Genomic DNA, 23,960 nt, shown 5'->3' with positions numbered 1-23,960 from the left:
TTTCATTGCTACTGAAAGAGACACACCTGTAGTAGGACGGTTGAGCAAAAGGAAACCTAGGGCTGTGGTGACGGAGGCCTTCAACCAAAAGAGAGCGAGGTTTGATGCGACCAACATATGGACATTTTATCTTGAGAATTTAGTCAACATTAAAAAAGTTTTTATCCAAAGTTATAATGTTTTGTAGTTTTACAAGTGGTAAAGCCAAAGTCCTTTGATAAAAGAAGGTTCCTAGAGAAGGGCAGAGACCGTCACACCGCCGTTCAGTTCAGTCCTTGTGCTTTGACACCACTGGCACCGACAGCTCGGATGGGTGTGCATGCAGGAGAGGTCGAGTTCAGGCTTAACGAACACTGATAATAGAGTTACTTGTGGTTATTTTGAGCATTACTAATGTTTTCAAGTTGCTTTCTCTCTGACTGGGGGGAACCTAAGCTTTCTAGGTGTGAGGTATAAAGAGATAAACTTTACCCAAAGGAATAAAATAAGGAAATACAGGAAAATTAATTTGTGTAGACCGTACCTAACTTTATTCCAGGCACTTAGTGGTGTTGAATTATATGCAATCATCATGTTAACCCTGAAAACTCGTCTTGCTTTCGGTAAAATTTGATCCAGGTATAAAAAGCCATGTATAAAGAATTTGTTCTTCCAAATTGTTCTCAGAAGGTGATCTGTGCTCACCTGCCAGGAGTTACAAAAAGAACGAATAACATGCTTTTGTCTGCCCGTCCTCTGTGCTCAGTTATACATCCCAACACTTTACACATTTCTGTTTGCCAGTGGGGTTGTCTCTGGAGCTTTTTTATACAGTATTGCTAGGGGATTATTGGTCCCAAAGATGGATGAGCACACAGGTGTCCAGGTCCCTTCTTCGCAGAATTCAGTGGCAAGTAGGCAACTGGTCTGCACGTAGGGGCTTCTGTACAGAAATATCGGGGGACTTGCAGACACTGCCCCAACATCTACATTTTTTTCCCGGGTAGAAAAAATGTTGGCGAAATTTCCTCAGTAATGGCAACGAATGAACTGTGGACATGCACAACAACATGGGTGAGTCTTAAAATAATCACACCGAGTAAAAGAACCCAGACAGTAAAAGAATACATTCTGTGTGACTGCATTTTCATAAAGTTCTAGGCAATGCCAGCTCGTCTGTCATGACAGGGAGGAAGTCAGTGGTTGCCTGGGGAAGGAGGGCTGGTGAGGAGGAGAGGCGGGGCTCATGGGCAGGTGGGGAGTATTACAGAGGGGCATGAGGAAGCTTTGGGGGGTAATGGACATGTTCCTGATATTGACAGTGATGATGTTTCATGGATGTATACGTATGTCAGCACTTACAACTGTGTGCACTGTATGTACGTGGAGTTTAATATTTGTCTGTTATACCACATGTATAATAAAAGGGGGGAATATTGTATTACGACTGTAAACAGAAATCAGTTGTCACTTGCCATTGACAGCAGGTATCTAGAAAAATAAATGCAACTGAAACAGAACAATGAAAGAAAAACCTATATTCTCCTATATCATTCTGAGCATAGCAAGAGCCCCTTTGTTTTATTAACTCTGTTCGTTTGATTCTTGAAATATCTCGATGGGCAGGGAATTATGTTTTAATTGTCAAGAGCAGGAGTTTTGGAGTCGGGCAGCCCCGGGTGTAGCCCGGTCACCTGCTAGCTGTGTGCCTATGGGCAGGACACACAACCTTCCTAATAGTTTTTCCACCTCTCTATGAAATGGGAATGGTAGAGGCGTAGTAAGTGCTCAGTAAACGGAAGCAAGTTTTGTTACTGGTTTTGTTCAGTGCCTGCGCTGTGAGGACTCTGGGTGTCCTCACAGGGGCATCTGGCTGCTCCGTGGCCTCCTATTCTGCCTTCTCTTCTTAGTGACCTCTGCTCTCTGCAGGCTTGACTTGTTTTCAATTCATTAGTCTTTTCCTTTGTTAAATGATAATATTATTGTTTGTAAGTGACATATTTATGATTGCATATTGAGAAATTCATCCTGGCATTTAGCATGTACTTTTTTGGTTTGTCCTGGATGTGAGTATTTATGAATATTTATCATTGAATAATAGATTCAGGCTTGAATCAAGACTCTGCAGGCTTGAATATTTATCATTCATCTGTAGAAAAAAAAGTTTTGACTTTTTTAATTTAGCTGATCTTATTTCATTTAACCTTTTATTAGCTCTTATAAAGTTAATAAAAATTAATATATCTATTTATGGAAGTGAAAGTTGATTAGTTTATCCTGAATTAGTCATACTGTTGATATGTAAGTTTGAAGAACAGTAAAAGTATTTTTTCTTTAACTCTGAGAAGATATCATTTTCACTTATAGAAACTAGCAGAATTACCTGCTTTCCCATTATCTTGACCTAATTTTTTCCTCTGCCCGGTGGTTGCAGGGATTTGGCAGGTGATTGATTTGGTTTTAGAGGGTCCTGGAGCTACACAAAGTGTTTTTCATATTGGAAAAGACATGCCCAGTTTTTCACAAGTTTTAAGATTTATTGCCTCCCCCCAAAGTGTTGCGAATTAATTTGTTTGCTATTTATTTTAGTCAGAATGTAGGAATTGGTGTCATTAGCCGAAGGGCAGCTTTGATCACAGGAAAGGCAAGACTGCCTTTAATGCTCCATGTCTGTTTTTCTTTGGTGTCTTTGCAGGGCTGGACATCAGATGGGTGGACTGCTACTTTCCTTTTACTCATCCTTCCTTCGAGATGGAGATCAACTTCCACGGGGAATGGCTAGAAATTCTTGGCTGTGGGGTGATGGAACAGCAACTGGTAAATTCAGGTAGAAGAGAATCCACATTTATTTACAGGCTCTCTCTTCCCAGCTAACTTCCTTTACAGGCTCATTTGCATCCACGTTCACCTACTCCTGTAGGACTAGCCTCCGTCTTTCTCTCCTTGTATTGCCCTCCAGACTTTTCTCTGGCACTTCACTCTGGAAGAACTTTATTCTCGTGGCTAATTTTGCAAAAGCTTCTTGGTTTTGGAGCTCTTCCTTATCAGCGCCCGGCGTTGGTTTGTACTTTGTGATTTCGTATTTGTTGATCAGCTGCTTTGTAATTGCCGACAGGTCTTTGATGCATGTCCCAGGAGAGTGGTTTGTCTTCCAAACTATTTAAGAACAAAGCCAACATATAATCCCTTTTTTTGTTCCTACTGCATTTGGAACCAAATTCAGCAGGTATTTCATAAATATGCTAAAAACACAATATAAAAATACTTAGGCCTGTGATGTTTGGTGGTTTGCCACCCTCAGCGTTGGCAGTGCTCCCTGACTGGGAGGGAGGGAGGAAAATGGGGGCTCTCCCCGTTCTGTAAGAACTCGAGAAGGATCTTTCCAGCTCTCCTCTGCAGGACCATTGCTTAACAATAATGATTATTTCTAGGAATTCCCTCGTGGTCCAGCAGTTAGGACTCCATGCTGCCGAGGGCCCGGGTTCGATCCTTGGTCCAGGAAGTAGGATCCCACAAGCCGTGTAGTGCAGCCAAAAAAAGAGATTATCTCTAAACTTAATTTCAGAGCTCTGAGGTTTTTTTTTTTTAAGTCACTATCTGAATTTAAATTTAAAAATACTTGTTCAGAGTGTACATCCTCCATGGGAAGCTGGCTGAGACTGGGCGTGTGGGGAGGGGTCACAGCCTGAGCAGCAGGCAGAGGGGACCCCATGAGCCGGCTCCCCACTGCCCCCGCTCCTCCCTCCTGGAGAAGGACATGCGCTCTGTGGTCTGGGAGGGTGGTGGCTCTGATTCAGGGCTGGTCACGGGCCTCCCACCATAGACCGGAGGGGAGCCGTCCCTTCTGGTGACTCAGAGCTGCGATGGACCATGGGTAAGGTCGTGACCTTAGAGAACGCGGCTGGAGGGAGACGGGAGATGGGGCGGCTGTGAACGCAGGAGCTGGTGCTGCCTGGGCTGGGAGACCTGGGGCCTGGCCTCCCTGCCCCCTCTTCCCCAGGGGCCCGGGCCAGCCAGCTCACAGATTCCTCTCCACTCGGCCAAGCAATGCTTGCGGGAGAGCTGGCCCAGCACAGCACCATGTGCTCCTCGGGTGGTTTTCCAGTATTTGAAGGTCTGTCCTGGAGAAGAGCAAGCAGAGGGGTCGCAAACGAGGGCCTGTGAGTAAAAGTTGGGAGGCCTGGGCTTGCGTGTCTGAAGCAGCACGTGTTCTGTCAGTTGACAGCTGTGTGTCTTCAGGCAGGTTGCTTAACCTCTCCAGTCTCGGTTCTCTCATAGTTAAATGGGCACAGCGATACCGCCCTCAAAGTTTCTTTATGAGAGTTAGTGGAGGTGATGCACGTGACGTGCTTAGCACAGGGTCTGGCGCGTAGTAAAATTGTTTCAGTAAAAATTAATCTCTGATGTTACTAAACATTGTTTTCAAATGGTGAGAGCCATTTATTAACAGAGAGCCCCCTTAGTTGAACATATTTAAACCGAGCCTGTCCTGCACGTCATAGAAACAGTTTCTAGCCAGTTGGAACTAGTTACGTCGTCATTTTAGTATCCGTGATTCTGGATTGAGTGAGTGATTTTAGAGGGAGAAAGAAAATTGAGAGTGGTAGGAAACAGGAAAGTAACAGAGGTGCATATGCATTTTAATAGAAAACACAAAATACTGGGAGCAAATATGTAAGCTTTAATCTCTCCTTGAGTAGGAACTAACTTCAAATACCTCTGTGGTGTTTTGTTTTGTTTGCTTTTTCCCTGTGGTGTTTTTGTTTGTTTTGCTTCGGGGGGAGGGTGAGTCGCATACGAGTTGTCGCTTGGAATCGTGCTTCCTTGTATGTTTCCAGTATCCTGGATGGGTTCTTATGAGGTTTATTCACACAGTAATTGGCTGAATACAGTCTCTGAAACAGGTTTCCAAGTCATTATTGCACATTAATGAGACTGCTGTTCTACAATTAGATCAGCCACGTCAGGTGATTCTTGGAGGAAATGGCAAAGTGAAAGAAAAAGAAGACACCTAAGATGCAAACGTGTCTGAGAGATTCACCGTGGTGGTGGGATGTGCTTTCGTTTGTTGGGAAATGGTACACATAAAATTTAAGTTAAATACCTTGCAAGAGAGAGACTAAAGAAAAGGAAGAAGAAATGATTTTATAAAAGAATTTCTGTGTGGGCTTTGCTGTTTGAAGTTGAAGTTATTATGACAGAGTTCTGCTCCGTGTTCTCAGACTCGAACGTGTTTTGACGTCTGTAGTTAAAATGCTTACATTGTGTGCCTGGCAGTCACTAACCACAGACAGCATTTGCAAGTGCAGCTAACCTTCTGTTTTCTGAGTTCCTACGGTGTGGCGGAAGCCTGGCTCCGGGCACTTTATGCCTCTGTTCAGTTTGCCATTCTTGCTGTCTTTCCTCCTGTATTTTTTTCCCTCCCCTCTCCTCCCCTCTCCCCTGCCTTTGAAAATAGAACTTCCAAGAAATGCTAAAATTGATGGTTACAACTCTCCATCTTTATGGCCCTTCAGAGGCTCAGCTAAATGCTGAAATGACAACCGACAACCGAGAGGCTGATGGGGCAGTGATAATAGCGCCGAGTGCCAGCCTCTCACTAAATGCCCTAGAGGCTTTCTTTCATTTAACCTTGACAACAGGGCTCTGGGTGGATGCTGTTACTAACCCCATCTTACAGAGCCTCAGAAAGGTGATCAGGCTCAAATGGCTGGCAGCGCCGCTTGCCCAGATCTTTCCGACAATAATCAACTACTGTGTTCTGCTCCCTGAACAGTAAATTGCATGATTTTGCAGTGGCTAGAAATTCCTTTCAAATAAATGATTCTGCCTGACATAGAATGAAGAGCTGGAACCAAATGAAACAAAAGCAAACAAAACTCTGTTGTGTAGTTATTCGTTACTCCTGCAGAGGGGCTCATCCCCCGTGTATTATCTCTGTGATCGAGTGCATTTAATTAAAAGCATGAGATTAGATTCCTAATTTGAACAGGCAATGAAAACACTTTATTACACACTTAAGTTGGCTATGGCATGTGTGTGTTTTTGTGCACAGAATAAGATAAGGCTGTTCCGGATAGCTTAGAGAATTTTATTTCTTCTTCTTTAAGTTCTAGTCCTTCACCATTGCTTTCTTTCTTTTTTTTTAAAATAAATTTATTTATTTATTTATTTTATTTTTGGCTGTGTTGGGTCTTCGTTGCTGCACGCGGGCTTTCTCTAGTTGCGGCGAGTGGGGGCTACTCTGTTGCAGTGCATGGGCTTCTCACTGTGGTGGCTTCCCTTGTTTCAGAGCATGGGCTCTAGGCATGCGGGCTTCAGTACTTGTGGCATACGAGCTCGGTAGTTGTGGCACATGGGCTTAGTTGCTCTGCGGCATGTGGGATCTTCCTGGACCAGGGATCGAACCTGTGTCCCCTGCATTGGCAGGCGGATTCTTAACCACTGCGCCACCAGGGAATTCCCGCCATTGCTTTCTGACTGGTTAGATTTGGTAGTTGTGACCTGGGTGGCGACTGCTGTCATGATGATCTGATTGTTTTTCCCTTGAGGACAGTAGTGAGTCACGTCTCCAAATACGACACACTTCTTTCCCATTGGGCTGACTCAGGCTGCTGTCTTTGCAGGTAGAATACAGAGCAGGAACATCTGAAACCATCACCAGGTGACTACGGGCTGTCATCATGCCTGGAAGGAATTTACCATCTATTGAGCCCCTGTGAAATTTAGAAGATTATACCTGGGCCAGGAAGCAGAAAAGTCTCCATAGTGGAAAATAACTTTAAAAGCGGAATTGCCTTCTTTACCTCTTGATTAAAATTTAAAACTTGACTGTTTGGGGAAAACCTTGTAAATACGTACGTGAACAGTTTCTAGTTTTAAATAATCATTCTTTTGTTCGTTTGTTTGTCAAATATTTCTTGAATTACTTCTAAGGCTATAGAAAAGCAAATAAGCATTGTCCTTGCCTTTGAGACCAGCGCAGTGCATAGAGACGTAAACATGAATGATTAGGGTGCCATGTGGTCCATATTAGTAACAGAGGCACGGTGGGCAGAGTGGGGAGGGGAGGGACTGGGGAGGAGTGTGCCAAGCCCTCGTCCTGGTTGCACTCAGGGTGGAATACTGGTGATAGGCACACATGAAGCATGCACCCTAGAAGAAGTTCAGTTCCTGTTTGTAAGGGCTTGTGTACTTTGTCTTTGCTTGGACGCCCAGTTGGTATACCTAATGCTGCTTTTCCTATATAAGAATAAATCTATTTGCAGTCTATCCCTCTTTGGTAGAAGTCTCTACAGCCTCTACATACACTTATATCGCTCAATGTCACTGATCTAAGTTGGTGAACTTCCAGATGGCACAGACCAAGACTGTACAAGCACTGTGCTGTATACCAGCAGACATGCCACTCCTACACTTAGCATCTTGTCTGCGTAAGGCACCGTGCTAGACAAAGAGGAAGATACAACAAATGGTAAGATGTGACTTCTCCCTGTAAAACTTGGAGTGAGGCAGGGAAGATGAGGCTGTGTAATTAGAGCACGAGCTTACGTGCCATTCATGAGATCAGGCTTTGGGATATGCGAAGAGGGAGCTCTGTCCATCAGTTAGACCACTGGAGGTCTAACTGATGGAGCCACTGAATGATCTTGGCACCTCTGTCGAAAATCATGTTTGGGTTTATTTATGGACTCAATTTTATTCCATTGTTCTACGTTCCTGTCCTCATGTCCACACTGTTTTGATTCCTGTATCTTTGTAGTAAGTTTTGAAATTGGGAAGTGTTAGTCCAACTTTGTTCTTCCTGTATTCATTCTTTACTCTTGGCCATAACATGCTTAAGGCTCCCTAATTAAAAAATAATTTTTTTCCTTAAAATTTTTCTTCATTGAAATACTTCATGCTGATACTTTATATGCCCGTCTCTGTCTCTGTCTGTCTTCCAGTCCTTTACCATATAGATCAGTCCAGTGTCCCCCACCCAGCTGAAGAGGTAGGACATGATACAGTTGAAGTCCCCTGTGTCCCTCCCTGTTAGTACCTTCTCTTCCCCCCACTCCTATGAGCAGTCACTGTTCTGAATTTTGTGTTGTTACCTTGATTTTCATTATAGTTTTTCTATGCATATTGTAAAACAAGCTAACTTTCACCAGCTTTTATGCTTTAACAAATGGAATCGTGCTACCCATCCTCTCATGACTTTGGTTTTCCCTGCAGTGCTATGAAGTTCATCTCTGTTGTCGTGTGTAGAGTTTTAGTTCGTTCATTTTTCACTGCTTAAATTCTGCTGGGTGAACATGCTGCAGTCTACTCATCCATTCTTTAATGGACACTTCGCCGTTTCCCCCGTTTTGTTCGCTGCCGACAAATGCTACTCGTGCACACCTTTGTGCGTCTTGTACGTACAGGAGTGCGAGTGTCTCTGAGGCGTATTTTATTTGGCTGTGGAGTTGCTGCACTTCGGGGCAGCTTCACTTTGTTGGTGTCACCAGGCTGTTTCCCGAGGCAGCTGGGCCAGTTCTCTCTGCCTTGAGCCTTTGCATGGACGTTCTTGCTGCCCCACATCCTCTCCACGGACGCCTGACTTTGGTCAGTCTCTGGTGAGTTTAGAGTAGTCTGTTGCTGAGGTTGCGTTTACATTTAGCTGATTGCTGTTGAGGTTGATCACATTTTTTATAAATTTATTTGACACATGCAGCTTTTCTTTTGCTCATTTTGGGGTAGGGCTCATGTTTCTCTTTGTCTTTCTTTTTTTAAATTAGTTAATTCATTAGTTTATTTACTTTTGGCTGAGCTGGATCTCCGTTGCTGCGCGCGGGCTTCCTCTAGTTGCGGCGAGCGGGGGCTACTCTTCGTTGTGGTGCGCGGGCTTCTCATTGCGGTGGCTTCTCTTGCTGTGGAGCACGGGCTCTAGGTGCGCGGGATTCAGTAGTTGTGGCTCGCGGGCTCTAGAGCTCATACTCAGCAGTTGTGGCTCACGGGCTTAGTTGCTCCGCAGCACGTGGGATCTTCCCGGACCAGGTCTCGAAGCTGTGTCCCCCGCCTTGGCAGGCAGATTCGTAACCACTGCGCCACCAGGGAAGCCTATCTCTTTGTCTTTTTTTAATTGATTGGTAGGAATTCATCATCTATTTTGAACACTAATCTTTTGTCATTTTTATATATTAAAATCGTATTCTCTAGGTTTGTGGCTTTTCTTCTTTAAGTTGCTCTTTCATGAATGGAATATCTATATTTCTTACTTGAGTAGCTTTAGGTTTCTTTATATAACATCATTCTCCCAAAAAGTCACTTTGTCAGGGAACGCGAGTGGGTGTAAGTTGACAAGTTCTGTAAAGATAACCCTTCTGCTTGTCATGCTTGACTCTAGTGGCTCAAGTCTCTGATGTGATTGCTGTATCATTCATATTTTCAGTGTGGGGATTCTGCATATTTAATGACTTTCAAACGTCTCCCCTCTCTCTCCTAATGTTCTGTTGAGTCTGGTCCCACCCTCTGTGGCAGTTCCTGGGGCTGGGAAGGCAGACTCTGGGATGCTCTTGTTTGACTGGGAAAGGCAACGTGGAGCTTGCGTGGGGACTCAGTTATACTGTTTGCACGGAATTGCATTTGTCTCCTGGTATATTTTGTAGTTCTTTCTGATCCTGCTTAGAAGCCATGCCATCCCCTCCAGTATTTCTGCTACTGTAATAAGAGCAAAGATTTTGGTAACTTGCTTCAAGCTGCGGTACGTGTACATATTTCTGATGTTTTGATAGCTGTACTATGTGTTATGTACTGTCTGTGGCATCATTTCTATATGTGGGAGACTTCTGGAAAGCAGAGATTCTGTCCTGTGTCTTATTTTCATTGTCTAAGGTCTTGGATCTTTAGCTGATATAAAGCACTTGTCCTTCCCCCATCAATGTGGACTTAATTTTCCATTTTCAGCTGTTTTCCTTTTTCCTATCATCTCCTCATTCCTGAAGCAGTAACCCTAATAATAATAATAGCAACAACAGCAATAATAACACAGTCCAAATGCTAGCTATTAGCTTCTGACATTTTGAGGCTGTTGAACTCGTTTGTGAGTTTCCAAATAAAAGGTTCAGATTAGAAAGAAATGGAAATTTGGCAAGTTTGGATTGTTGCAAATGGTCATGTCTTTCATCAGACTCTATTACTATTCCCATGCCACCCCCCCCCCCCCACCCTGTATCCATGCACTTTGCCCCCTGACTTTGAAGCACTTTCCACTGTGGGAAGAGGACCCTCCTCTCTGCCCTGTTGATTTTTGGCTCGGCCACCTGACTGCTTTGGCTGAAAGGATATTAGCAGATGAAGGAAAAAAGGCTCGAAAGTCCTTGGCAGCTGCTTTTGCCCTCTTTTGCTTCTGCCTTTGTTATGAGATGAACACGCACAGCCTGCTGGTTCTCGAGCAGTAAGGAGCAGGTGGAGTGGACCTGAACCAACCCTGGGGCCCTAAGGCCAGCCCAGTCTGGACCAGCTGAAGCCCTGGCCCACAGCTGTGTGGTTGCTGACGTTTGTGGTGGTCTGTCCATCCACAGTAGCTGGCTGGCAAGATGTACATCGTGGCCGTCTTGCATATTCTTCCTCAGCTCACCTGGGGCTCCCAGTGTGCTTAAGCGTCCCTCCTCCAATACCGTTACACGGAACTCACTTATTCCTTCATGCTTTTCCTCACCATCTCCCTTTCTAGCGTAGTGAGAAGGACGATTGAAAAAGAGTTTGACTTTTTCTGCTTCCCTCTTCCCTAGAGAAGCCACTGAAATAGATTCCCAGTATTTTGATGTGTGTGGCGACTGTTTCCTAAAGCAGACAGGGATTGGGGGTGGGATTTATCTGGAAAGTCCTCCTTGTGGGAGTTTTTGGACATGCTTCTGTCATATGGAAGATCGTGTGTGTGTGTGTGTGTGTGTGTGTGTGTGTGTGTGTGCAAACATGTTCTCACTATAACCTGTTTAAAGGTTTAGTTCCAGGTGTCTGTCTTTAATCAGTCTCAGGTAGAAAACTCTGGAATCACTAGAATGTAAGCTTCATGAGAACAGGGACTTTTTTTTTTTTTTTTTTTTTTTTTTTGCGGTACGCGGGCCTCTCACTGTTCTGGCCTCTCCCGTTGCGGAGCACAAGGCTCTGGACGCGCAGGCTCAGCGGCCATGGCTCACGGGCCCAGCCGCTCCGCGGCATGTGGGATCTTCCCGGACCGGGACACGAACCCATATCCCCTGCATCGGCAGGCGGACTCTCAACCACTGCACCACCAGGGAAGCCCGACTTTTTTGGTTTTGATCACTGTTGTATTCCCAGTTCCTAGAACAATGCCTAGCACACAGTCAGCACTCAATATATATATATTATAAAATGAATGATGAGCACATGAGTGGTGGACCCCCATTTCCTCGTCCCAATGTGTACTGTTCTTTCTCCAGGCTCATCTAAACAGTAAATGTGGAGGGAAATACCCTAGTTTCCCAGGCTAACCCTTGGCCTGTCTGGGTGCAGCTGCTCAGTGCAGCTCCTAGGGTAACAGGAAGAAGATCCGGGGGGCCCTCGCAGTGAAGATCTGCCTACACAGATCTCCAGCACAGCCAGGCCCTGCCACGCACTGTGCTGGAGACCTTGGGCAAGTCCCGAGGGTCTCAGTTTCTTATCTATAAAATAAGGGTCTTAGATGATATAACATCCAGATTTCCTTTTAGCTCTCGGATCCCATGATTTGGGCTCTCAAACAAGCCAGAGATGTGTAGTATTAATACAGCCCTCAGGGGATTTGGGGTTGTTTTATAGCCCCGCACGGAGAACTGCATAGCAGCCTGACTTTGGTGTCTGTGGTTGGTTAGTCAGGCTTCTTCCCCACACCCCTTAAAGAAACTCTCCGAGACTATTAAAAAGATAAAAAAAGGATGTTCATATAATTGAATTTTATTTAAACTATTTATGAAACTCTTGCTTCATGGGATCACTGCAGCTTTGAAGGCAGGTAGTGATGTGCTACTCAGTGGTTCAGTTTTATTTTCTCCCTTGCAAAGAGGCAGTTTAGAAGTTTAGGAATTATTTATGGTACCGTGGGGATAAACACAATCTGCTAAGTTATTTTTTTCAAGATTCGTTTCTGCATTTTAGGCTGGAAGCAATGTCTTCATGAAACGGCCGTGTTGTTACGTCCGTGGATAAAATGAAGTGATGTCATTAGACAAAAGTTAGGCCAGATTTTCAGATTGTGTTTTTTAATGGACATAAGTCAGGAACTGGCCAAGGGTAGCATTTCTCAAAGTGTGTGACATAGAACACTGGGTATTATTAGGATTTTCAAAGGAAAAAGAAGATTTGATATTCAACCAAGTGTGGAAAATAGTGAGTTGGAAAGGTCCTGTATGTCTCTCTCTATCTCTGAGTTGGGGCGAGCGAGCACATTTCCCAGAGTCACAGGACACGGAATCGCTCTGTGAAAGGGTCCCTTTTGTGGACCACATCCCGAGAAGGACACCTGGGGAAAGGCTCGTCTGTTGGCTGCTGGGGTTGATGGTAAACTGGGAAGCTAATAGAAGTGTAGTTTGGGGCAGTAAATGATGAAGCCTAGTGAGATATTCTTAAATTTTACCTTGAGGAGTGCCTTCAATGTAAAGGGAAGCAGCTGGTATCAGTATACATAATTTAGAACATTTATTTGATATTTTAGGCTATTTGTCTACAGAGTCCTGGAAATTGAGGGTTTGTGGGCTTTGAAGGCATTAGGAAGGGAAAGCTCTCAAAATCCACTGTTTGATGCGTCCATTTATTAAATCAGCCTTTTCCGTCTCCGTCCATTCCTTCAACAGACGTTTATGAAGTACCTGCCTGGCAGGCACCACGCGAAGTGCTGCAGATACACAGGTCGTTTCTGCCTTTGAGGGGCTCACGGTCCAGTGTTGGGGACGGCAGGTCGTGTGCTGTGTCCGTGAGGCTCTAATGACAGTTGGAGGAGGAGCTGTTGGTTCCTTGAGAGATGGGCAGGGCTTCACCGGGGTCGTAGGGCTTGACCCGAGCGGTGAAGGGGAGCAGGTTTTGTGGCGGGTGAAGAGGGGTCTTTCCCGGCAAAGAGCGTGGCTTGTGCAGGACACACAGAGTGGGAGGCAGCACTGCATGTTCTGGAAAGACCGATTGGTGCGAGCTCGGGGAAAACCTGGGAATCAGGTAGAGGAGGCTGCTGAGCTCCTCCGTAGCCGTCAGGTCTGGAAGGGCATGGGCGGCAGCGTGAAGACCTTAACCTCACCCTTCGGTTAGTAACGCGATTGGGAGATTGCATCGCTGTTGAGGCTGAGTCGAACAAATGCAAGTTCAAAGGCAGGAGACCAGGTGAGCAGCCTAGACTGAGTGTGACGAGGCCCTGCAGGAGGGAGTGGCCGGCGGAGTGGGTCTGGGAGCTCCCGCCAGGCTCTGTGCGCCCGGGGCCTCGTCCTCAGCGTCATGAAGGGGGCGCGCACTCGGGGGCAGAGGGATCTGGGTGCAGTTCTCCCGGGCTTAGCCGGGGCCCACCGTACGCCCTCCAGAGACCCAGGGGAGTCCACAAGCCCCACGCCCTCTGTACCTTCAGTTACCTAAGTAACCAGCACAACTCCTTTCTCATCAGGCAGGCTTTCTTTTAAGAGGAGGCAGACCACCTCCGAGGGTGAAGAAGTACCATTTGATTCCTGTTTCAAAGAGAGCACTTCTGGATGGTGTAGGCTCCCAGCTCTCCGAAACCTGGATTCCCTCCTGGGTGAGATGCACGTGGTGAGGATGGCTCTTGCCTGCTCTGGACTGTGGCTCTGGCCCTCCTTGGACGGGCCTCCCCTGGGTCCTCTCTGAGCCCAAGCGTGTCTGCCTCCCGGCGAGGTTGACAAGGGGTCTGCCTCGGTTGTGTGGCTCTCAGGGACCAGACCTGAAAAGGTCTTTGCGCTGCTGCCTTTCTTTGGGCTTGGGACTCTTTCACCGGTTCCCTTAATCAAAGCCATTCCTCCTTGTCCGTGGCTGGTTGTTTATTTCCCTGCCAGCTGTGGAGGGGCCTGGGCGTTGGAGCTTCTTGTTTGTTGCACTTACTTTCTGTGTCCTATCTTGGCGGTGCCTGGAATAGCGACGTGGGGAGCAGCTGGGGGGCAGACCAGACTCGCTCCTCTGGTGCTTACTGGCTACGGCTGGCCGGCTCCCTTGACCACCGTGGGGAGGATGTGAATGTCCCTACGGAAAGTACTGGGAGCTTGAAGCCAGAAAGGTACACCTTCACTGACAATACATTTACCACTTAAGGTCCCTGCATCCCAGCTCCTAATCTATAAAAGGAGAATAATAATGTGCGCCTCACTGGTTTGGGATGGAGAATAAATGAATTAATGCATATAATGTGCATATAATTAATGCATATAATGAGCACCGAGTGTCCGGTGCTCAGTAAATGATCAAAAAGTGTTAGATCCTTTCTCCCCTCACTTTAACCCTTCCATCCTTCAGAGAGTGTTCAAGTTGGAAGTGACTTCAGATGTCATTCGCTCTGTGAATCTCCTGAAATTGCGTGTCAGCTCTTGCATCTGCTTGTGGAGGGGCATTCGGGAGGCGGGGGTTCTGGGAGGAGAGTAATTGTAGTTCTTATCGGACCCTCACGGTGTTCTGTGGCTTGAAGAGGATGCGGACCGCGCGCGTAGTCTGATACCCTCGTCCTGCACAGGAGGAGCTGGAATCGTTTGATGAGGTGGTTGCAGGTGTGCCTGGCAGGCACGATCGAGGGCCGGACCCCTCCTGACTGCTCACGCTGTGTCTGCTTTCAGGACCTCATTCAGACGGGGGCAGCTCGTGAGGTGAAGGCGCCTGTTACCCTGGAGGGCAAAACATTCTCACTTGTTTACTGAGGGGAGGGCGAGGCAGGCTGGGAGCATTTGTTGGAAAGGTAGATGCCATGCCGGGCAAGTGAAGATGAATAAGGCAGAGCTCCTACCTCGAGGAGCTGATGGTCTAATGAGGGGTCCAGTCACACACAGAGCCCAGAACCAGGTAGGTGAACAGGCTGTGGGCACGGGGCTCGGCAGCCGGTGCTGTCGGGGAGGCCATCCCAAGAGACCGACCCCCGCAGAGCTGTTGTCTGACTTTGATGTTGAAGGACGCCTAGGACTCTGCCAGGGCAAGGGAAGGGGTAGGACCTTCTAGGCAGAGGGCGCAGCAGGTCAAAGGGCTTCTGAAAGATGTGGAACGAATGCCTGAGGACAGAATTTCCGTGTGATCGGGGTAGAAGGTGTGGGCGTGGGTCCAGAGGGGCCTGGAGGGTGATGGGCTTTGCTTACAAAGCTAAGGAGCGCGGGCTTCCTACTGTGGTCACCGCAGCCAGCGGGATTTCTCTGGGAGGGTGAGGGATGGAGGACAGAGAAGACGGCGTCCATTTACGCTGTGAATCCATTGCTAAGTGACTGATCCACGGGTGTGCGTGTCTGTGTGTGTATGTGTACTCTCCTTTCACTGATTTTGCTTTTGTTGTTTTTTCTGTTTCTTTCTTTGGCCGCGCCGCGCGGCTTGCGGGATCTTAATTCCATGACCAGGCATTGAACCCCAGGCCCTTGGCAGTGAGAGCGCTGAGTCCTAACCACTGGACCGCCAGGGAATCCCCAGATCCTTCCAGTTTTTAATGCAAATAAAAGTTCCTTTTCTTCCTTCTTAGTAAAAGTGGTATATTCTACTAGACTATTGTACCTCTTCTTTTTCCTCACTTCAGTGCACTTCTAGAGGCCTTTGTACGTTGGAGAGCATATACTCACTCATGTTCACAGCTGCCTGGTTGGGCATCACGTGTATGAACCATAATGTATTGAATGAGTCCTGAGCTGATAGGCATTTTGTGTTGTTTCCAATCTTTTACTGTTAACAACAGCGTTTCAGTGAATAGCTGTGTACATGTCACATTTCATGTGCAGGTCTCTCTATGGGACTTGTTTCTAAAAGTGGACTTAGGTCGCAGAGTATATACATTTATACCTTGTAATAGACACCGTACTTATGAAGAAGCCCTGTTGGGGTCAGGCCGCCCGTTGCCATCCCCACCTGTGATGTGTGAGAGCGTTTGCCTCACGCCCTGCCACGTGTGTGTGATCTAGCGTTGGGACCTTTGCTAACCTGACAGATGAAAACTGTATCTAGAAGTCGTTTTGAATGTATTTTCTTTTATTATTTTAAAATTATTTTTGTGTTTTCCTTTTAATTTCTATTTTTTTAAATGTGTTTAAGAGACATTTTTATGTCCTTTGCTATGAACGACCCTCCTATTTTCTGCTCACTTTTTTCCCTGCAGAGATTTTTAAGTAGGGAAACAGTGCGGTCAGGGTTAGTTTAGTTTCGTTTTTCTGTAAAAGAATTCCAGAACAGTGAAGAATTGGTGATAGGAAGGCAAGATAGAAGCTGACAGAATCCAGATGAGAAAATGGTGGCCTGAATCTCAGCAGTGGTGATGGAGTGGGGGAAGCGAAGGTGGACCCCAAGGATGCTTCCGGCGTGGAGCAGCTGTATCTGGTGTGTGGGTTGGGTGGGGGTGAGGAAGAGCCCAGGGAGGTGCTGAGGGTGATGCGACGTTAGCCTCAATGACTGATGCCATTTCCTGAGCTGGAGACAGAGAAGGGGGTGGAAGGTGCAGCCAAGCTTTGGACCTCTTAGGTCTGAAGTGCCTGTAAGACACCAGGTATAAATACCTAGGAGATAGTTGGGCATGTGAGATTGGGAAGTGTAGGAGAGCTTTGTAGGAGATTTTGGAGTCATCAGTGTTGGTAAAAGTCATGAAATTAAGATAGTGTAAGGAAATCATCATAGAGAAAGAAGAGAAAGACCAAGGAATATAAGGTTTCAGAAGAAGAAACATCCCCTGGGGTTCCTTTATTTATTGAATTCACTGTTACTCATTGGCGTAAGAGGAGGGTTTTCGTGTGGTTCAGGTTTCCATTCCTTCATTCATCATTCGTTCATTCACTCATTCGGTATTTGCGGAGCACCTGGTACCCAGCAATGGTGGAGATGTGAAATCGGACGCGGTCCCTGCCCTTAAGGAGCTGGCAGTCAGCTGGGGCGTGTGTACAGGTCTGTGTGCAGTGACCACGTGGCAGGATGCCCAGCCTGCGGAGGGGTATATGGCTGTGCTGGGGGATCAGCAGGGGTTGGCATTGAGTTGGCCACGTTGGGTGGGGGAGTCTTCAGAAAAGCCCCCTAATCTGAGGTGGGAAGAGTGAGTGAGAGTCGGGGTGGAAGGGAGCGGGAGTCGGCAGACCTGCTTTGCAAGGGACCAGATGGGAAACACGGCAGGCTGGGCCGGCCGCCTGGTCCCTGTTGCGGTGACTGGACGCTGCCATTGCAGTGTGGAAACAGCCGCAGACAGAGGTGAACAAACCCGTGTGGCCGCATTCCAGTCAAGCTTTATTTAATGGACGCTGGACATTTCGTGTAATTTTCATGTCTCACGATACGGTATTCTTCCTTCAATACTTCTCAGCCATTTAAAAATGTAGCATTCGGGCTTCCCTGGTGGCGCAGTGGTTGAGAGTCCGCCTGCCGATGCGGGGGACACGGGTTCGTGCCCCAGTCCAGGAAGATCCCACATGCCGCGGAGCGGCTGGGCCCGTGAGCCGTGGCCGCTGAGCCTGCGCGTCCGGAGCCTGTGCTCCGCAACGGGAGAGGCCACAACAGTGAGAGGCCCGCGTACCCCCCCCCCCCAAAAAAAAAAGTAGCATTCATCCTTAGCCTGCGGGCCATGCACAAACAGAGGGAGTGGGTCCAGATTTGGCCTGCAGAGCGTAGGGCCAACTCCTGCAGAGGCGAGAGGAAAAGTCTGTTCAGAGGTCAGCACATTGGGTTCCTGGGACGTCCTTTTCCTGAGCTGGTCCCCTTGCATCCGGGATCTCCAGTCCACCCCTACCATGCAGTCACTACATGGATCTTCTTGTGCAACCTGTTTCATTCTGTGCTTTTGGGGAAACTCTCAGAGATTCTCCGTGATGGTCGCTGACATCCTCCCCTTGGGGGAAACTCTCAGAGATGCTCTGTGATGGTCGCTGAGATCCTCCCCTTGGGGGAGACTCTCAGAGATTCTCCGTGATGGTCGCTGAGATCCTCCCCTTGGGGGAAACTCTCAGAGATGCTCCGTGATGGTCGCTGAGATCCTCCCCTCACTGTCTGCTTTGTTTGCCTACCTTCCCTCCAGGAAGGATGTGGGACGAGTTTTGCTCCCCTGGCCGTAACATCATCTTTTCGATGTGATTGGAGGTGCTGTCAACGCTTTCTGGGTCACTGCTCGTTCCTAGATCTGTGTACAGAGTTTACTTTCATTCTGCGCTTTTTGTATATTTCCTAGAAAAGTTACTTTCGGGTTAATTTACATATAAAAGTCCTGTACTTTCATCTCATTTTTATCCTGCCACTTCATGTATAGTGAAATAAATGAAAAAGTCTTCAAATGTTGACTTCTAAGTCTTTATTACCACAGGCAGCTTCATTATGTTTGTGGAAATCCATTGTGCTTTGAAGGAATTAATCTAGGCTTACTTGCAATCTGTATGTGTTTACATAGAATGAACAAACATTGCATTACGTTTCATGAAAATTCAATTATTCCCGTCTCCAGGAAACATGTTCTGCTTCGTATTTAATTCTCAAGTAAGTCAGTATGATGGTTCTTGAACTATCATAAGAATTTGGGATTTTGAGCGCGCTGTTTACCTTTATAATCCATGGAGAAATGGCCAGTGGAGACTTTTTATCCCTGGAGCCCTGACCCTGTATTTGGGGCTGTGGACAACATCTGTCTCTGTGGTATCGGGCTAATATGAGCTACTATTCCTGCTAGATTTTTCTGAGAATTAAGAGAAGCCAAGTGAAGTTTAATGCTGTACCTGATTAATAGTTTTGCCTTGGAATCCACTGTATATAGAATCTATTTGGAATCTGTCTGATGGTTATTCAGCTTCCCAGTTTCTTCCCAAGACTCTAACCTCCTTGAGGGTAGGAACCACAGTTAATTCGTCCTTGTTAGCGGTTGCGGTATTACAGAATATTGAAGAAATGCTAAGTAGGGTTTTCAGCGGGCAGAGGTGGGTGCGATGGCATGGGGACGATTCGACTCCGGCCACGGGCCTGGTTGCTTGGCATCCTTGAGGAGCAGGCGTGGGACTGAGAGCTGGGCATGATCAGGAAGGTAGACCGGGACCTACATCAGGAGGCACAGGTGGGAACAGGGACGCTGGGGGTTTCCAAACAAATTGTGCTGAGATCAGGGTGACCGGCCCCCGCTCTCACCCTCAGACACCCCCTGCTCCCAGGAATCCGGAAAGCGCCGCTTGGGCTCTGACCAGCGTTCCTAGCGCTCGGCGTCATCCGGGCTGTGGTCGGTTTCTTGCTCTGCCTCCACACTGTTCCCGAGCTGTTGTTTCTTTAGCTCTTTGTCACCGTGCTTCACACACGCCTCGCCGTTAGTAGGTGCCCTGTAGGTATTTATCAAATGCATGGATGGATGGATGTATTTAAGCACAAACCCTCCACTTCTGGACTGAAAGATAGATTGCATGGAGCAGGGATGGGAGGCAGTGAGTTGCTGGAGCATCTTACAGTAGCCTAGGAGAGGATGCGAGAGGGTGAATTATATCCGCGGCAGTAGAAATTCCAGGGAGGAAATAGATTCTGGAGACTCGAGGAAGCAGAGCTGCCAGGTGCCGGAGACCCACCGAGGAGATGGCTGTTGTGCAGAGTCAAGGAGCCGAGGGAAGGAGAAAAGTAAGACGGGCACCAGATGTGCACCTGGTCATGTCACCCTCCAGATGTTTTGTGGGGTGATGGGGAAGCAATTCTGTGTAGGTTTGATTGAAAATCAGCTTAGCTAAGGGTTAGCTGCCTTGGTTTGGAAACCTCTGTTACTTAAGGCAGAGTAAATTGTGAGGGCACGAAGGCATCCTTTGCTTAATTATTTGATAATTTAGATTTATTCATAACACAGTTCTACAAAGGCTGGGAGAGAGTGACTTCTGTAGATATAGATATATCTAAATAAAACAAAAATCCAAGGGAGAAAAGGGGAAGGGAAGATAGGAATAGGAAAATGACAAAGCTGGGCTAAGGTTGCAACAAAGAAATACACATTGATCTCATTGCTATAAGGAGGCATAAATTTGGCTCTAGCCGCCTAACGGTGAAAGGAAAGAGGGAAACACAGTTAATCAACACAGCCTATAGTATCTGCAAGACAAAAGCATGCCCATTGTTTTCAGGGAAAGCACAATATTCTTGGCACAGAGAGCTGTGAGAAAATCCCCCATCATCTGTGAGGCATGGCGTCTTTAACACAATCGAATTTCATGGTGCTTTTCTTACATCCCTTAGTCTTTCCCTACTAGTGTGATAGGATTTAATTTGCTCTGCTTAACACATAATGAAGTTAATTGTGAAAGATCTCTCTAACTCAAATGCACAGATTATTTCCAAATCCCCTTTTCTGTCTTTTACCAGTTGCTCACTTGATGAGTCAGTCCACACTTGCAAGCCCCCATGTGCAGGGCATGTGGCCAGGTGCCCTGGGTGGTCCAAGTGTGTAAGAATTCCGTAAGGAGCTCACAGTCCCAGTGGGTGGTCTAGGTGTAAACACATGGAAAGTGTGTTCCGTGCAGTGGGCTGAGACACTAGAGGGTGTCTATGAATCCAGCAGATGGACAGGCCATTGTGTGCTGGAGGGACCGAGGGAGGTCTGAGAAGAAGGAATGATTTGTTTATGGTAACCTCCATGTTTTTATTATTTCATTTTTGCACTAGCTTGGAAATTGAGTCATTAGTTGATTCTCTCAATACATTTTGAGTTTTAGTTCAGTCTTTAGAAACATCAAGTTCCCCAGTGTTTTGGGCGTAGAAGTGTGCCTGGTAGTTTAATCAGTACCATGTGGAGTTACTAAGTGTGCCCTCCGTTCCGTGGACGCCTGGACATGCTTTTCTGCTGTCACTCCTAAATGCTGTGCCAACGATCCTTACGTCCTAGTTTACATTCTTTTATTTCAAGTGGTTTGTACTGTTCTGAAAGCATAAACACTTGTTTTTTGAGGGATGGTCTCTTAACGGTCAGGTCTTTGTCATTATAATCTCTTTATAATCTGGCCTCTCAACGCTCAGAGGGCAAAGTTCAAGCCCTCAGCTGCATGATGCTCCTTCCAGGCAGCACCTGCTGGGCTCTAGTCCTGGCCACCCCTCGGGCCCCACCAAGCCTGTCCCTGTGGCACTTGGCATTCTTGCCACCCAGGCCTCGAAGTTCTTCCTTTGTGCTCAAGACCCTGCACGTGCCCTTGCTTCTGCTGAGACCAGTCTGGCCCAGCAGAGGACCTTGCAGGACACACCTGAAACACCTGCACACCTAGGGGGAGCGTCACCGTGGCAACGGACTGATGGTGCTGTGTCTCTGACCCAGCCTCTCCCCAAGACTGTAAGCACCGTGAGGATTAGGCCCAATGTCTCCCAGCCTCTAGCAGTGCCTGGCATGGAGCTGTTGATCACAGATACTAATTTTGGAGCAGTGCTGTCATTGGGAGGTTCCCATCTCTGGTCTTCTTTGAAAACGGTCTTGGTTATCGCTTGTTATTTGTTTCTTACTCTGCAGATGGTTCCCAGGCAGCTTTTTGAGTTTAAATCTTTGCAGGAGATTCCAAAAAGCCACTCCAAAGATGACACAAGCCTCTATTTGTTGCCTTTCAAAATATATACACTTTTAGTGCCGAGGGAAGATTTTTGAAGCTTGGGTAGGTGCTGGTCTCTGGGGAGCCAGCGGGGAAGGCCAGACTGTAACAGCGGTAGACGAGTAATGTCTGCTATAGTTTCCTGAGCAGTTTCAAAGCAAAGTAATGGAGGTAATCTCAGAAATTCTAAACAGCGGTGCTGTAAAAGCACAGAGAGAGTGTTGCTTTCATTTCACTGGCCTGAAATCAGGGCGTTTCTCCTATCCTGCTCCTTACTGGTTTTTGTTACCTTAATATTCTGTGTCGTGGAGGTTCTAAACATTTTCAAAATAAAATTCTTCGGAGATCTGTAAACGGCTGCTTTCTAATTTCATCGCTCTTAATTATAGGGCATTGAAAATGCAGAAAACCGGGGTTAACGTGGGACAGTGTCAAGAGCTTCACTCAGCATCAGGAGACCGCGGGGTAGTTGTGGTTTTACAACTCACTGATTAGCTCCCTGGCTCCGGGGAAAGCCGTGGACACCTCCAAGCCACCGTTTCCTCATCTGTCAAAGGAAGAGACTAAAGGTGACATTTAAGATTGTTCACGGTCTCAGCTTCGTTTGTTCATTTAACAAATACTTATTACGCGACCGCTGCTCTTCTGGGTGCTCAGGACACGGCGGGGCGCAAACAAGGGAGCCTTCCCGCCCTCCGCAGCCCGTGTTCTGGGGGCATTTGAAGATCGCGTCAGCACCGGCTTATCACAGTTCTGTGTGGCGAAAGGGCTGTGGCTTGGGAGTGTGGCCTGGAGAGACGGCAGAGCCGCTGCGCGGCAGGGCTGGAAAGCCAGCTCCATGCGGCTTTGGCTGGTGGTCTCCCTCTCCGCACCAACTCCCCATCCCAAGGGACGCTTCTCACAGGCCGGAAGGAAGGGCCAGCAGGGAGGACGGGATGGTCCTGAGTCTTCCCGCTGCTGCTTTAAGTTCCACTTGTGACACTGCAAACGCTCAGGGATCCTCTACTCGCTGCCGGACAAACTACAAGTGCCCGCTTTTCCAGCGAGCCCTCGAGCCACCCACCCATGTCCTCGGCAGTGGGCAGGCGGGCGCAAGCCCCCGTCACCAGGGTGCTGTGCGGTCCTCTCAGCTCACAGCTCTGGGTCTCCATCTCTGCTGGCCAGTGTCGCCCCCGCCGGGCGGGCCATGGAGTGGCCACGCCATCACAGCCTGCTCGACTCCTGTCTCTGGACGCTCAGGGACCAGAGACTCTTCCTCCCTCCCTGAAACATCCCCCTGCCCGACACCGCCCCTGCTGCACCGTCTGCACCGTCAGGGGCAGGGCTGGCCGGCATCTGTAGATCTTCTCCTGTGTCTAACACATTGCCCTGCACATTCCAGATCCACAGAATGGTTTGTTGAGTGGACTGTTGACTCGTTCTGCTGCGGTATTTACCAGAGTTTACCTTCTGGTATCATTTGAGGACTTTTTTTAACCTTCTAGATCTGAGCTCCCTGACAGCAGGGCCTGTGTTTGTTTTATTTATTTCTTTTCTAATCCCTTGAAGCACCTGGTTCCTGGACTTGATGAATATTTAACGACCTGAAATAAACAGAATTGAATTCTTGGATAGCTGAATTTGAGAGGTGGAAATAAGCATATGGTTTTCATTCCTGTTTCTTTTGGGGGGAAACTGAGTCCAAGAAAACTAAAGAACTCATGAGTCGAGGTCTCAGCCAGGGCTGGAAATTGGGGGATGTAGCTCTTCTACTGAAGAGCATGGTGATGTTATTAAAGGCTTCCAAATCTCTCCCTTAAGGGAAGTGTTTCCTGCCTCTTGCACTCAGATCTGCTCTACAAACCCTGCTTCGCTTGCAGAAAAGCCCGACACTGAACCGGTTCGCTTTGGCAGCAGCGAAGTCCCTGAGTTATGGTGGAGAGAGATGCAGATCCCTCTGCCGTGGCTTCCTCGTGGCTGCCATGTGTCCTCTGCTCACGACCGTCCTGTGCGGGCCGCAGTCAGCTCCAGGCGCAGCTCCTGCATCTGCTCCTGTCGCCGATGCCCCTGGCTCTCTTCCCCTTGGCCCTGGTTTAGCCTGACTCAGCCTTCTGCTCCTTGGGTCTGTCTGGGTTTAGTCCTCTGTGATCATTTCGAGTGACGGCTGCCCACAGCTGGAAGGGGGTTTGGGCAGGAACTGCTGTGCTGTGTCTACAACACCTGAGGCCATGGAGGCAGGCAGGGAGCCTGGGCGGGCAAAGGTGGCCTTCCTGCCCCCCCCTGCCCTGTCCCCGGGGCCCTGGAGCCCTGCTCTCTGGA

The 23,960-nt window shown here is 47.6% G+C and overlaps 1 protein-coding gene across 1 annotated transcript in view; it reads left to right on the top strand.

The window, feature by feature from the left end:
• FARS2 (phenylalanyl-tRNA synthetase 2, mitochondrial) overlaps window positions 1–23,960 on the top strand; it is a 388,891-nt gene that overhangs the window by 114,600 nt on the left and 250,331 nt on the right. The window contains exon 5 of the mRNA XM_032650151.1: window positions 2,675–2,806. Within this exon, the coding sequence (XP_032506042.1) occupies window positions 2,675–2,806 (132 nt within the window). The remainder of the gene's footprint in view (window positions 1–2,674; window positions 2,807–23,960) is intronic.

Source organism: Phocoena sinus, chromosome 11 (genome assembly GCF_008692025.1).
Source record: "Phocoena sinus isolate mPhoSin1 chromosome 11, mPhoSin1.pri, whole genome shotgun sequence".
Lineage (NCBI taxonomy): Eukaryota > Metazoa > Chordata > Mammalia > Artiodactyla > Phocoenidae > Phocoena > Phocoena sinus.
Note: the sequence above shows the minus strand (reverse complement) of the source record. Positions and strands in the feature narration are given on the sequence as shown.